This window comes from Saccostrea cucullata, unplaced genomic scaffold (assembly GCF_032062105.1).
Source record: "Saccostrea cucullata isolate Sc308-1 unplaced genomic scaffold, CSIRO_AGI_Scuc_v1 ctg448, whole genome shotgun sequence".
NCBI lineage: Eukaryota > Metazoa > Mollusca > Bivalvia > Ostreida > Ostreidae > Saccostrea > Saccostrea cuccullata.
The window spans coordinates 716434-731844 of record NW_026937346.1 but is presented as its reverse complement, the minus strand read 5'-3'; the positions used below and the strand labels follow the sequence as shown (position 1 = coordinate 731844).

General features: G+C 31.7%; 1 protein-coding gene across 1 annotated transcript; it reads left to right on the top strand.

Moving 5' to 3' along the window:
• The first annotated feature begins 18 nt into the window (after positions 1-18).
• On the top strand, positions 19-14705 carry LOC134247978 (TBC1 domain family member 15-like). Its single transcript, XM_062730387.1, has 15 exons — positions 19-109; positions 472-573; positions 884-1019; positions 1542-1749; positions 2007-2118; positions 5553-5747; positions 7235-7363; positions 7918-8021; positions 8342-8436; positions 9302-9418; positions 9970-10070; positions 10378-10477; positions 10796-10893; positions 11309-11425; positions 11692-14705. The coding sequence occupies exons 1-15, from the start codon at positions 92-94 to the stop codon at positions 12007-12009; spliced, it is 1950 nt and encodes a 649-aa protein (XP_062586371.1). The 5' UTR covers positions 19-91; the 3' UTR covers positions 12010-14705.
• The last annotated feature ends 706 nt before the right edge of the window (positions 14706-15411 follow it).

The following is a 15411-nucleotide window of genomic DNA, read 5'->3' as shown; positions in this document are numbered from 1 at the left end:
ATTTTATTACTATTTTTAAGGATATAAGGGATAGTCTGGTGTGATTTGACGTCATTTCTAAATGACAACACTTTAACTAATCTTTGAAAACATGGCACTTCAATCACAGGTAACGATGTTTATTTAAAATATTTAAAATTAAAATCTATTCTTTTAATGAATGATTATTCTTACTGACATAAGGAATCGACAAGGTCGTTATTAATTTGTCTGTCAGACACCTGTTTTCTTTAAAAATATATATGTTGCCTGTCACAAGTTTAAATAATTTCCTTGATATGTTGATCACGAATTTATAGTGAAAGAAAAAGACATTACGAATTATGTTTGTTTGGCATTTTATTCTCTTCACTGATTGAACGTATAATAATTTTCCTGTCCTTACATATGCAATCATGATGAAACTTTAAACATGGGGTGAATTGTGAAACATATCAATTACATAGGTTCTGTTTTGTGCATTTTTAACAGGTGCTGTATGAAAAGGAGGGTGTTTATATTCAAGTGAATGTAAATTCAAACTTGACTGACCGAGATGCTCACATTCCGGGCAAAGTATATCTTATTAAGAAGGTAAGACGAAAAAAATGCAAAAAATGAATTTTAAATGTGATACTTATATTTATAAATATATATAGTAAAGGCCTTTAGGTAGACCTTGATTATTGATGCATTCACAATTCAATTATGTACATATAAAACAAAGAAAACCAATCAATTACTTAAAAATGGTAAAGGGTTTCATAATATGACTGCGATGGACTGAATAATAAAAAAGAACAACTTATTACTTCTTGTAATCTTTATAGTTGGATTAAAAAGTATTTGTATTTTCATAAAAAAATTAACTATTCTAATTTTAACCATTTCTTTCATATAAAAGCCTGATGGAATATTTATTGAGTGGAAGGCAGAAGAAGTCCTGATGTTGGATGGACAGAATGCTGCAGACCAGGAGTGGGCTGTTATTGGATCTAGTCTATCAGTGGGCTACAAACCTGATAAAGACTCCGATGCATGTAAGGAAAATATAAGCTTACATCTATTACTTATTATCAATCATTATAAAGACTCAGATGCTTGTAAGGGAAATATATGATAACTTCCATTGTTTAAATTATCATTCTAAAGACACTGAAACACGTGTTATCATGGTAACATGCTTGTCTGTATCAGGCTTTTACAAACCACATATTTAACAAGTTTAATTCTTCAAGTTTATGTGATGGTTTGGGTTGTGGATATCGGCCTGGATAGCTCAGTCGGTAGAGCATCTGACTAGTGAGGTACGTACAACTTTTGATTTGCCGCCATTTTTAGTTCTTTATCTTTCAGTAAGTTGTTCGTTGGAAATTCCACATTTTACGTACTAGTTAATAGTTAATAATTAGTTCCAGTCATACATTTTTCTCCTTTTCCTATATTAATGTTACATTTATATATTTTAACTGTGTGTATTATTTTGAATTTTATTTAACTTGCTTTCAACATGTTCAAGCATTTCAAAAATCATTTTTCTTTTTTTGATTTTTTTTTTCTAGTGAATATGAAAGCAGAGTTAAGGAAGAAGTATAACATCTGCTTTGACATCTTAGACCTAAAGAGCTTCAAACGAAGTGCTCCAAATCATGGCTGGGCTTACATCATATTTATCTTAAAAGATGGCACAACGTTTCCAGCCTTACATTTCCACAATGGAGGAAGTAAAGCATTATTGCAACAGTTTGGAAAATACATCCATATTAAAAGGTACTGCATGTAGTATGCAATGCCACATTTGGTAACAACTGCCTTCATATTATTTGAAAAATATATGATTTAATTGTTACTTACTTCAAAATATTTGGACATTGTTTTAATTTTAACTGACTCTGTATACATGTACTAATCTGACCTTTTCTAAAGCTTTAATTAAAAATGTTAGTTATCAGTTTTAGACATATATGTGGTGACCTTTCTTTGATTGATCCTGTGAACTGTGAACTTTATTTTGTTGACTACTGCAGGTCCCCAAATGACAATCGCTTGTTCATAGTCCAAGAACATGACCCTGACATGTTGTCCAAGTCCTTTGATGAACTTCACCTCTTTGCCGACTCCTCAGGGGATCTAGTGTCTGTGAGTAATTAATTTTAATAAACTACTAAATTAATTAAAAAATTATTTGTGTATTAGTTTTTTAAATAACTAGTCTTTGTGGTTTGTATAATAAAGAGTGTATAATCTTTACTATGACCATTTATATGTACAGAAGGTTATCCCTAAGAGTTAAAATAGCAGGGGACATATAAAATATAGATGGGGGTTTGGTGGTTTCCCCCTTAATACAGGACTGAAGGGGAATTATTCAATACATTGTACTTGAATAGCCAGGGGATTACGTCATAATTGGCAGAGAAAATCCATTGCTTTTGGGTCTTAGGGACAACCGTGTGTACACAATAAAAACTATATCAAAATATCATACTTTTTCTGAAAATGCCTCTTTAATGAAATTTTTTGCATCATGGTAAAATTTGGAATGGGGAATAAACTGAAATGATCATGATATGCATGCTTGTGTTTTTTAGTCTATGACACAGGTAAGCATTGATTGGCAAAAACCATTGCTTTAAATGCCACCATCATTCTGTTGCATTTTGCATTGGGGTGGGCTGGGGGGAGGGGGGGGGGGGGGGGAGATGTTATGTAGTACATGTTCCTGGTAATAATTTGATCTCTCTGTATATATACACATATATATATAGTGAGTGGGAAAGAGTTGTAGGATTTCTTTTAAGGGAAATAAAGGAATATGAGTGTATTTATTTTACTTAATTTCCTCAAATTCAAGAATGAAATAATTGCCTTCCCAGTTTTAGGGGATTTCCTTCCCTGATGCTGAAAATGAATTTGTTATTGAACTTGTCAAGGTCATTGAAGGAAATCTTTATGAATGGGAGGAGGAGGAAGGATCAAGAGGGTCCCTGCTAATTTTAGAATTCTCAGCCTTTCTTGCTACATTAATTAACTGATTTTAGGAATATTTCTATATGTTTGTGTTTGCTAATGATCATTCCTGGAATTGTACAATGTATCTAAATATCTAAATAGCAATTCTTCTGCAAACAGCATTTAACAATATTGGCAAAAAATTCACAGCTTAATTGAACCTTAGATAATGTATAGTGGTTTTCCAGTTTTTCTTATAGGTGTAATACAATGTCTACTTTAAAAGAACATTATGAATAGATATGGAAAATAGTTGAGTTTGGAGGATAAAGGTTTTTTAAATTAAGTATTTGTGTATTCTGAAATTTATAATAACCATAAAATACGCATTGAATATACTGTACTTTATTTTGTAACTAATATGCATGTTGAAATAAAATATATTCAGAGATTAATGAAAGATATACATATACTAGTATTTTAATGCTTCAAAAAATAATTTGCCATACCTAAATTTTGTAAAAATGTATAAAGAGAAGTTTACACACATATTAAAAATAATTATTATGTAATGAATTTCATTGTTACAGTAATAAATAATTCTGAATCATTATTAACAGATTCTGTCCTGGATGCATCTACACCAAGCTTTTTATAGCTTCACATGCTACTAAATCCTGTTCCATTTAGTAATGTAAATCCATTGAATTGAAATAAAGATTTATAATATAAATATAGTATTTTAAGTGTATTGTACCATGTAGCACGTGTATCATGAACCAAGTGGTACTAATATACTCGATTTCACACAGTTCTACATATTGTTTATCATACGTTTGGATACATTAAATAATGTAATCCCTTAGACAAAGCATGCCCCTTTAAGTATCCATTAATGAAGCCTTCCTGAAAAGTGCACACTATAAGTACTCCCGCATATTTTCCCAAGCGTTTGTAAATATTCATTCATGATATGAACCCCTGAGTCAGAATAGTTGCAGTGTAAAACTATTAATTTATTTATTTCTCACCAAAAGCTTTGTTTGTCTTAACTTATCCTTGAAATAGTTTGGGAAAGCTCAAATGCAAGATTCAGTTTGTGTCTTGCCATTGTTTAAGTAGGATGAAACTAAAAAGGGTTTGTAAATGTTTGTTTATTATTCCATTTGATTCTATATTTAGAAAACATTGTTTAACTATAAATTATTTTATTCAATTCTATATTTAGAGAGGGTTGTGAATATAATTACCATGTGGATGGTATCCAAACTTTAGATGTAATCCTTCAAACTAGTATTCAGGCATGGTATTGGAAATATAAATACAACTGTATGATATGTAACTAATTGAATCATAAAAAAATGATAAAAAATATTTTCAATTGTTTTTCCTGCAATTGAAATAATATCTGATCATCACATCGTAAAATTGTCCGAATTGTAGTAATTTAAAAATTAATGTAGAAGTAGTAGACCATCATGCTTTGCTATTCATTGATGATGTTGGACAATTGTTCACAGTTAGCCAGGCTGTTAATAATAACAATACCGTATAAGTGGAATTTTTAGTAAGACGAAAGTTTAGTGATTTTTCCTTAAAAATTGGTATTTTATTTCTAGCGAAAAGTAATTTTAGGGATTTAAAATGCTCCCTAAAGAAGCTATTACAAACAAAATGCAGTTAATTTTTAGCAATATTTAGTTTTAGCAATCTGAGATCACCCTTGCTAATAATGCCAAAATTAAATCTTTGCTAAAAATTCTGCTTAGTATAATCGTATAACAATACCTTGGTCCATTTAATCAGCCTGTATGAGACAAAATGTGTACAAGCTTACATGAATTTATTAATGCTAATTCTTTTGACTCGATGCTGACTTTATATGCGTGGCTATAAATTAATTTTAAAAAATATTGTTCTCTGGTTGATTAATTATGAAAAAGGATCATATGTATATGATTCAAAATTGGTTAATTCTCTAGGGTGCTGAGTTTTGCCTACATTTGTGACCGAATCTGACAGTCATTTGATTTACGTAGGATCTCCGATGTTTTGTTGTTGGATATGATTTTTATCCAACAAGTTGTGTGGTTTTTTTTTTATCCCCAAGCCTTGTCTAGGGTATAAAAACACTCAAGTTGGATACAATTTAAGTCATATCCAACTACAAATCATGGGAGATTCTTTTTTATCCCATGTTTAATACTTCACAAATAATGTTTTACACTGTCTATATACCTGACGCCACTTCATTTTACTTCATCACGCTAATGCAAAAAACATTGTGATGTCAAAACTGCACTCAACTGTGGGATGTCAAAAAATTACCCAATGAGTCATATCCACGGGATAAAGGGGTAAACATGGGATAAATATTCAGATATAAATTTTAGTTATCATGATATCATCGCTAAATGTTCCTCATAAGACTAGCATATATATTTGCCAGAATCATAAAAATTGACCAAAGTATGAAATTTTTCAATTCAATATAGTGAAATTTCAGGCCCACTAAATATTACGGTTATTTATTTATATGAACAATATTTTTTCACAGTACATCTAAGAGCCATTTTCTGGCAGAGTAATATATAACATTAGTGTTGTGTTTATATTTTCAGAAATTCATCAAAGACCCTTACACCACCACCCTGGGAGGGTTCTCCAAAGTGACCAACTTTCTGAGGGACACAATGTTTCAACAGGTGCCCGTGACCCAGAGGCCGAAAGAGGAGGTGGCGGAAATCCTGCACGCTGAGGAAATTCCTGGGATGGAAATCAGTCAACAAGAGGCGGGGTTTGAAATGGTAACAAAGGTAATAAACTAAAGCTATTTCAGATAATTTTACAGGATTTTCTCTAAAAATTAGAATAGAAGTTGAAATTGAAAAATAGGAAGGGATCTAAGATTTTGGGGTACAGTGTACTAGTAACTTTTAAGTATTGGTTTTCCAGTAAGTGACAAAACCTTAATTTTGCACTGTATTTAGTCAATCACTAATGGCTTAAAGCTAGATGCTATTATAATAATATAAGTATTAAAATGGGTTCATTGTCATGCAAGTGGTAGAATTTTGTAATTTTGAAAAGATTTACATATACATATTGTCCTTATAGCCCAACAGGTGATAACCTGAACATGTATGACCTAGTGAATTCTGTGCTGTACGAGGGTTGATCCAAAAGTTCGTGGAATTTCTTTCTAAAATTTTATCGTGATTTGATGAAAGCAAACAATAGGCATATTTATAATAAAGGGTCATAATGTAACAATATTGGAAAATTTCACCACGTTCCAATTACCAATAAGGTCACACGAGCTTTCTGAAAATGAATAGTTGTGAAACCCTGGGGGAGACTTAGACGTTACTTCAAATTAGACATGTCACGTCACGTTATAGAAGCATCTCACCATAATGTCCAAATCGAATACTTAATTCTACAAAATGCTGCCATTTTCTAAATTTTTTTCTCACGAAAAGCCTGGGTATCCTCTCTCACCAACTGATCTTCATTTTTCACTCATATATCAAAATACTCTCCATCTTTCCAAATGATGTTCCAATTTCAGTAGCAATGTTTGGAACAGTACGTCAGCCGACAAAGTCCATTAACGTTTTTAAATTGTCAAGGGGGATAAACACTTAAAACAGAACCCTCAAAAGCCAGCCACACCTTTATGTAACGTCTATGGAAGTTCTATTTTCTTTAAATTTCTTATGCAACTGGAAAACCAGTAATCAAATGCATCTTTCCCCAGCCTATGTCAATAATATATGCGTTTAAGATAGAGTGATCCCGGGATTTTCACAAAACGTATGACTTGACCGAAATTTGACGTTGTCTAACAACCTAGAGATGAACAATAAATTATCAATTAATAAACTAAATATCCAGCAAAATTGGTAAAACTCTCAAAAAAAGGTTTATAAAAGATCAAGCAATCGTAATAATGACATAATTTTCTTTTTCTATAACACATAGGGCGGTTTTCTTCTCATTTCAAGTATAAAGAATTAAAATGATAAAAAATGCGTTGATGTCTCCCCCGCATTTCCAAACATCCGTTTCTATGGCAACTGCCATAGAGTTACTATCACAAATATTTAAAATATTTTTTTATTTAAAATATTCAACAAGTGTCTATATTCTCATTTGTAATTTTCAACCAATTTCACTTATAAATAAATAAAATATGAAGAAATTCCACAAACTTTTGGATCAACCCTCATATCTAAGTAATGTCATAATTCAGAAATTATCTGAGCAACAAATTGAGTTGATTTATTTATAAAATTTGCAGACCAAACTACCCACAAGACCACAAGTGACCAGAAGTAACCCACTGACTGCTAAACAGTGGTCAAAACACATGGACACTGACGGGAGGATAAAGAATATAGAAAACCTCAAGGACGTTATATTTAGAGGGGTAGGTACTGGTAATACATAACATGTAAACTGTTATAATAGTTTTTGTGGCTTGTACATATACATGTATTGAAATTCCTCATGCTTATACACACCAACTATATCAATGAGGTGGGAATTCAAAAGGATACTCTTGATAGTAGCAATTTACTATCTCACTCCACCCAAGTGTAAAAGGGGTACCTGGCTAGAGACAGTGAAAGATATTGACAATGTCAGAATGTTAGTGTTCTAGCGCTGATAACAGCAACTATTATTTTTATGTTTGTTGTAAAGCGCTTTGAGTAGCATTTATGCTAGAAAAGCGCTATATAAAAACAATCATTATTATTATTATTATTATTAATTTAAAGCTAAATTCATGCTATTACTGAACAGGAAAGCAAGTTTCTTTAGAAATTCCATTTTTATATTTGTTAGGATTTAAAAAAAAAAAAAAAAAGTGAAGAAAAGGCAGATTTATCAATCTGCTTTTGAATTTATATTTACATGCATGATGATAATGTTTAATTCAGTTAGGTACAATTCAGCTCTCATGTTAACTGTGTGTTGCAGGGTATAGAACCCAATTTAAGGATTGAGGTCTGGAAATTTCTCCTGGGCTATCATGACTGGCAGTCTACTTATAAAACCAGGACAGACGAGAGGAAACGAAAAGTGTACGTATCTACAATAAAACATGCTTATAATGAAGTGCTAGGGATGGGCAATTTTTCTTTGTTATAAACCTAATTCATTAATATATACATTAGCTTCACAGTATGTTTAAATCCTGCAGGGAGTGAAATTCATTTTGATGTAAGGGTCAATTCATTATAAATGTGTTCACTATATGTTAGCATACGCTATATGTTAGCAATGTTACAAACTTATTTTGCTAAGCATGAACTTTCTTTGTAGTAAGTGGTAAATTTACATATTTGTTTGTCAACAAAATTTTACATGTGTGTCTAATTAATGTTAACTTTATCTTTTCCAGAGATGATTACTTTAGAATGAAGTTACAATGGAAAACCATTAGTGATGCACAGGAGAGAAGGTTTTCTACACTAAGAGAAAGGAAATGTCTCATTGGTTAGTTTATCAAAAATGAATATGTCTCATTGGATAATTTAAAAGTAGGGATGTCAAAATATTTATTTTCCTTAGTCGAACATTCGATTGCATTATTCGAACGATAGTCGACTATTCGGAGGATTTATTTATTTCTTTAAAGCACAGAGTTTTTATAAGCTTATTAATTAAAATGAATTGGAAAATTGAAATAAATTGGAAATGGGGAATTGTGAACACACACTATCCACACCTCCGATGAAAATGTTAAATACTGCACGTTTGTTTGTCGAATGATTGCTCAAGCTACTAAGTATATATCAAAATGACTTTTATGTAAGATTACTGTTTTAATAATTATCGAACTTTAAAACTTCACGGCTATGCAAAGATTGTGTGTTCTTAAGCATCTGAAATTCATAGAGTTTATAAATATAATTGGTATACAAGTCAATTAAATAATTTTATAATCCAGTATAGCGTTGCATTATTTACTACATACAATAATAACAAAAAAAGTCAGTGATTGAGAAATAATTATCGCGGTATGTAATTACTGTTTTACTGTACAATGTGGAAAATTATTTATATAGCTGTAACAGTGTTTGAGCTCTTATTCGTCTGAGCATACACTATACTACTGTACAGCTTGAGGAAGGACCCTTTTTCAATTTTGACATGAAAATTTCATTATCACCCCTTTTTCTTGCATTTATTTAATATTCGAATGCTGTTTCATTATTCGATCATCGGTCCATTCGACTGACAGTCGAATAGTCGACTATTTGTTACATCCCTATTTAAAAGTATCAAAGGTAAAGTGACGTCTCATTGGCTAATCTAAAGTGAACAAAAAGTGGACTTAAAAGTAGAATTTTGTTTGTAGAGAAAGACGTGACTAGAACAGACAGAACCCACAAATTCTTTGAGGGAGAATGTAACCCTAACTTACAGGTCCTCAATGACTGTTTAATGACCTACTGCATGTATAACTTTGATTTAGGTAAGTGAAGAGAGGTTTTGTGTTTGTATTATATTTTTTTATCTTCTATAAAATGTTTCATTGCAAAAATATTCTTTCAATGTGTGGGTAACCTATGTTGGGCAATCAGTAAAGAAGATAGGAGATTTTTTTCCAAGTCAAATGGCAAAGTTACAGACCTAGAAAACTTCAGGTTTTTTCCCCCAAAGATGTGACCAAGGGACATAACTTCTGAAAAGTGTGGATTCAACTTTATTGTCTTATATTGCATAATTCAAAACATATTTTGAAGAGAGAGTAAGATCACTAAACAATATAGCATCACATTATAGCATTTCTGTCTGTCTAAGGGTTATGTCAATTTTGACTGCAATTTCATTCCAAGGATTAAACCTCTGAATCACTTCTTTTGCGAGAACTTTATTTTCGCATAATTACATGGGAAACCACAGCTCAAAAATATTTTGTCTTGCAATAAGTACCAAATAGCTATCTTGCACAAATAAGTCTTATGAAAATATAGTGATCTACAGCAGTAAATGTTTGTAACCTATTTGTCTTATTTTCCCCAGGGTATGTCCAGGGGATGAGTGACCTCCTGTCCCCTGTCCTGGTGGTCATGGAGAATGAAGTGGACGCCTTCTGGTGTTTTGCTGGACTCATGGAACGAGTGGTCAGTATCTATTTATATTACACATTTATATTGCCACCAGACACCCTGTCAAGTTCTATAGTGCAATTTATAGCATTTGTTTGTTAACATTTTAAAAATTGAGATTACAGGGTTGTTATTCTCAGATCAAACTGTCAGTCTTATAAGTAAGGCCTGCATGTACCTTACATGAAGATTGTACAAGAAACATGGCATTGTTTTATTTAACCAGAAATTGTTTATAAGATTACACAGGCTTTGTTTTGCTGAATAGTAATAAGAAAATGCGTATTTATCATTCTATATCGCCCTGTTTACTGCATTGCAGTGTGATAATTTTGAAATGGACCAGGCTGGCATGAAAGTCCAGCTGTCTCAGATCCACAAGTTAATGCAGTTTGTGGATCCCGAGTTGTGTAGTTACCTAGGTAAGCTTAGAGTTTGGAATTTCTAGTAGTTACAGAAAAAGTCCTCCCAAATTTATAAAAGTTCCTTGTAGCCAGGATTTTGTTATAAGTGGATTCTTCATAACCATGTTTTACTCTAATATGGAAGCCCAAATTTATATGAAATCAATAAGACACAGTTATTAATAAATAAATTTTCTGATAACTTTGTCAGCTTTATTATGAACAAAAGTTACTAGAACAATGGGATTGTGGGTAAAGAGGATTTAGGTTTATAGCAAAGTACATTTAGATTCTATTTGTTGATGAAAAAAGAAATGATTCTGTTTTTTGTTTCAGAGAGCCATGATTCAGGAAATTTCTACTTCTGTTTCCGATGGCTACTTATTTTGTTCAAGAGAGAATTTTCTTTTAACGATGTGATGAGCCTTTGGGAGGTAAGCTCAGTGTTCAGATTTTGTACAAGTTTATGCCCCCCCTCTCTTTTTTCAATGAAAAAAATATATGACACTGTTGTAATACAGGAAGAAAAAAAAGAAAGATTCAATGCATAGAAATGCTTAAATGTATGCTAAATTGCAATAAAAATGTGAGATTCAAGAGAAGATAACTCCTGCATCTGGATGGAATTTTTTTGTAGGTTCTATAATTATCCTCCCTAAAAATTAAAGAAAAAATATGTGATCCAAAAATAATAAAGATTGTTGATTTTATAAGCAATGTTATTGTTTATTTGGTTCAAGGTTAACCTCATCTAAAATGCATATGAATGCTAGAAATGTGTCCTTAAGCAGTAAGAATGTGGTTTGAAGAGAAGATAACTCCTGTGACTTTATGAATTTCTTTCTGTAGGTTTTATGGACAGACAGACCTTGTAAAAACTTCCATCTCCTCATCTGTTTGGCTGTGTTAGACACAGAAAAATCCACACTGATGGAAAACAAATTCGGGTTCACGGAAATACTCAAAGTAGGTTTACATATTCTGTATGCCTTTATATTAGTTATTACTCAGTAAAATAATTAAGATATTTGATTGACACTATATGCATGAGTAGGATTATATTTAGAAAAAAAGTTTGTGTGCATGATTTCAGCTGAAAATGTAGGAAAAACACAAATAAATACTTATTTGATATGTACTCTCTATGGCAGTTTATTGTTAAAAAATGTATAACTGATTAAAAGTAAGTTACTATCAGAACCTAAAATCAAAGACTTTTTTCATTTCTTTAGCACATTAATGATATGAGTGGTGCAATTCATCTGGAGGACACACTGAAGAAAGCAGAGGGCATTTATTTACAATTAAAAGACAGCAAAAATCTGCCAAGTGCCGTGGCAGAAATTATTGGACTGGACGGTGTGTCACCAAGTGATTCGGGTGAACTTGCTTCCAGGGAAAAGCCACCACAATTAGATCTAAAGCTGAAAGAGAACGGACTCCACACACCGAATTCCGGGACAGGCACCACAGGAAATACGCCCGATGACAGTAGTATCGAAATTTTAACGGAGAACGGCGACGTCGGTGTCAATAATTTCTACAACTGAGTCTTCTCTCTTGTCATTTGTGGTGTGCATTTTAAGACATTGGAGACACAAGGTATTGAACGGGTTCAATAACTTGTGTGTGCTTGTTCTTTACAGGTGTAAACACATCATGGCAGTTGTGTGCTAGATAAGCAAGTATAAATGCCAAGTCATACAAAACCTTATTGGAGAATGTTGCTTTATAAGTATACAAACATATTTTGTATCAGTTAAAATTATTTTAAAGCATCTTCCCAAAACAATACATGTACCATTTTGAAATTGCCAGATTATACCTTTAAATGTATGTGGATCAATTTTATCACGAGAAATGATTGTGCTTGTGTTGATATGGTATCTGAATGAGGGAGCAATGATTAATATGCTTTGTCAGCAAAAATTTTTTACATGATTTATGGGGACAAAGCTGTTTTAATTACATGTATAACCATATTCATGAATCTGTCAAATAAAGTATTGTAGTTGTGCATTGATTATAAATTCGCCATATTGCTTTTTTTTTGGCAAACCAATACCATAGCATACACTGTATTATTGAAGTATGATTGAAAAGCATTGAATGTGTTATTGAAAGGATCGAAACCCAAGTAAATCTACACATTATTTGAATATGGAAATAAACAATAAGGTACTTATGTAAATTTTTGAATGTTAAGAGTTTTTCTGTGTTGTGAGTGAATCATGATTTTGTTTTTATTTGAAATGGTGCTTCTTCAAGTGCTGGGTTTGGAAGTTGTACATTGAACCAATGATATTTTCTTTCCTTTGAGGGATTGTAATATTTCCTTGTAATCTTTTTTATCATGTAGCCCTATAATGTTATTTAACTATATATATTTTGTTTACGTGTATAGGTACATGTATGCGGTACTCCCTATTTATTTATATTCTTTTTTCAATTTTTGAGATCGTAAAGTAGAAGTTTTTTCTTTGTTTTAGTATAATATTGAGATTTCTCAAGGATGCTGGGTACTGTTTTTTTTTTCTACAATGCAGTTTAGCTCTGCTACAAAATAATTTTTGGTTGTAATGGGTATATATTTTGTTTCTCTGTTTAGAATTTCACCATTTTCCTTACCTTTCTTTTGGTTACAAACTCTTGATAGTTAAGATATAGTCAACACATCTACATGTATCTACAATCATATCAGTTTAACTTTAAACAATAGCATTAAAGTAAGAGACATAGGTCATAGAATTTTAAAAGATCTCCAAGCAGAATATTTTTAACTGCATTATTGTGCACAGTTTTACTATAATTGCTCTTTAATTACAGTTCTCATACTTGTGTATTGTACAAGTCGCCATATGATTTCATTGAATCTGTTCAGTGTTGTTTAAAACACATCTTATAATATTTATGATACAATTAACTTTACGGTACACTGTGGAAGGATTTAAGAGGCTAGTTCCGAAGTAGTTCCTGCAAAAGATTTGATACATGTTTATGATTTTAATATTGATGAAAGATTTCAAAGTTCAAGTACTTTTGTACTTATTTTGTATGTATGCCAAGATCAGTCATAATCAAAACCATTCCATTATTATGAACCAAGATATAGTTACTAGTCTATCATAGCTATTTTTCTGACAGCTTTAATTTGTAGCATAGTATTGCTGAATTATTAGATTTGACTCGACCAATTTATAATAAGTTCAGTTCCAGCTTTGATTTAGATGCACCTTGTATGTTTTTCACTTGGTATCGGTTTCACAACTTCACATCTAAAGATTGAATCATTACATTCTTGAATGGCAAGAAGCAATATAGTTTAAACTGACACAAAGGCTCAATTTTTTTAAAAATATTAAAAACAACACACAAAATCATGTCATGGACACAAGTACTGTACTGAAGTACATTACAGCAAAATAACAGTATTTATTTTTTCTATAGAGACAGTTTAGAAGAATTATTTGTGATTAGAACAAAATTGTGTATTTTTATTTGAAAACCTGATGAAAACAAAGATGTACAAATCTAGTCAAAAGCTAGAGAGCTACCGGGTAGGTTTATTTTTGTGCAATTTTGCGAAACTGTATTTTTTAGATATTGACAAAAAACTGTATGCATTATCATTTGGACAGGAAGTCTTGTTGTAGTAGATATGTAATAGAAACTTGCTCTTAGTTTCAGATCTTGTTTGTGTATTAGGCGCTAGGTTAAATTAGGTTTTCAAGTTTTAACATAGATTGTAAGTGTAAATAATGTTTGCACACATACATGTAGGTCTCAGTTGTACAGTTTTAAAACATTGATTATTGAAATTAAACCAATACACAAAACTAGAAATATGTTTCTAAAACCCACCTACTATAATTTAAATCCTGCATGTTTTAACCTTTGTACTTCCACACATTAGAAATCTATAATTGATGTTTAGTTGGTGCAGTTGAATTCATCTTCTGGGTTTTTTTTTATTATTAATTTGTACAAATTGTGCATGCATGGTGATATATTTTAAGATATTTCAAAATGGTTCCTTGCCAAAAGTCAGAGTAAATGTGGGACATGTTTTATTTGCCTGTTAAATTTTTGTACATGTGCTGCTTGAGTCATGAGAACATGTTGGCTATAACTGCTGACGTGCTGTTGGTAAATCTGTTTTTTTTTCTTCTGTGATACATTTTGAGTGTCATTTATTAATTTATATCATATGACAGAAAAAACTTGATTAATAAATTATCAACAAGAATTTACATTCTGATTTCATATGTAGTAGGAAAGGAGAATGAATGAGGAAAAAATATGGCTGGACCGGGAATCGAACCAGGACCCCTGCATTACTAGTCAGGTGCTCTAACCACTGAGCTATCCAGGCTGATAGCCATGGTCCTTAACCCCCTTCCCCGCAGTAACGCATTTTAACGCATATACCGTTTCCTATTTCTAACGCAAAATCAAGCATTTACCGTTTCCCCGCAATCACGCATTTTCACGCACTATAAAACGTTCATTTAATCTTCAATTTATTGCCAAATTCCAACTATTTTATACTTGCTTAAATCTCATAAAATAAGAAAAGTTATTTTCTAATTAAAGTATTACTTCATAATATTATTTACGCTAAACTTTAGAGAAACTTGTACCCGCTGTAAATTAAGTGCTTGCGGGGAAATGGTAACGTAATATATCTATGACGCGAGGATTCGATGCATGTTGCTAAACAATTCAATAAGTTGTAAAGAGTTAAAGCCCAAACTTCTACACTTATATCCCCGCAAATTAATGTTGCAGTTTTCTGAAACAAGCACATACTTGAAATTATAGCTCTATCCTTGTTTAGGCATGCCAAAAGATGAGATTTGTTTTTGTGTGAAATTCAATTCAGTGTCAACTTTCTGTTTATCTTTGCATCTGTTCATACTCCATGCCAATATTTCTTCAATGAATTTGTGTAT

What these genes read in the sequence shown, in the direction of transcription:
- LOC134247978 (XM_062730387.1), top strand. An exon ending in GGTTTGAAATGGTAACAAAG is followed by an intron (nt 5,748 to 7,234) that starts GTAATAAACTAA and finishes TAAAATTTGCAG; the next exon opens with ACCAAACTACCCACAAGACC. An exon ending in CGAGTTGTGTAGTTACCTAG is followed by an intron (nt 10,478 to 10,795) that starts GTAAGCTTAGAG and finishes TTTTTGTTTCAG; the next exon opens with AGAGCCATGATTCAGGAAAT.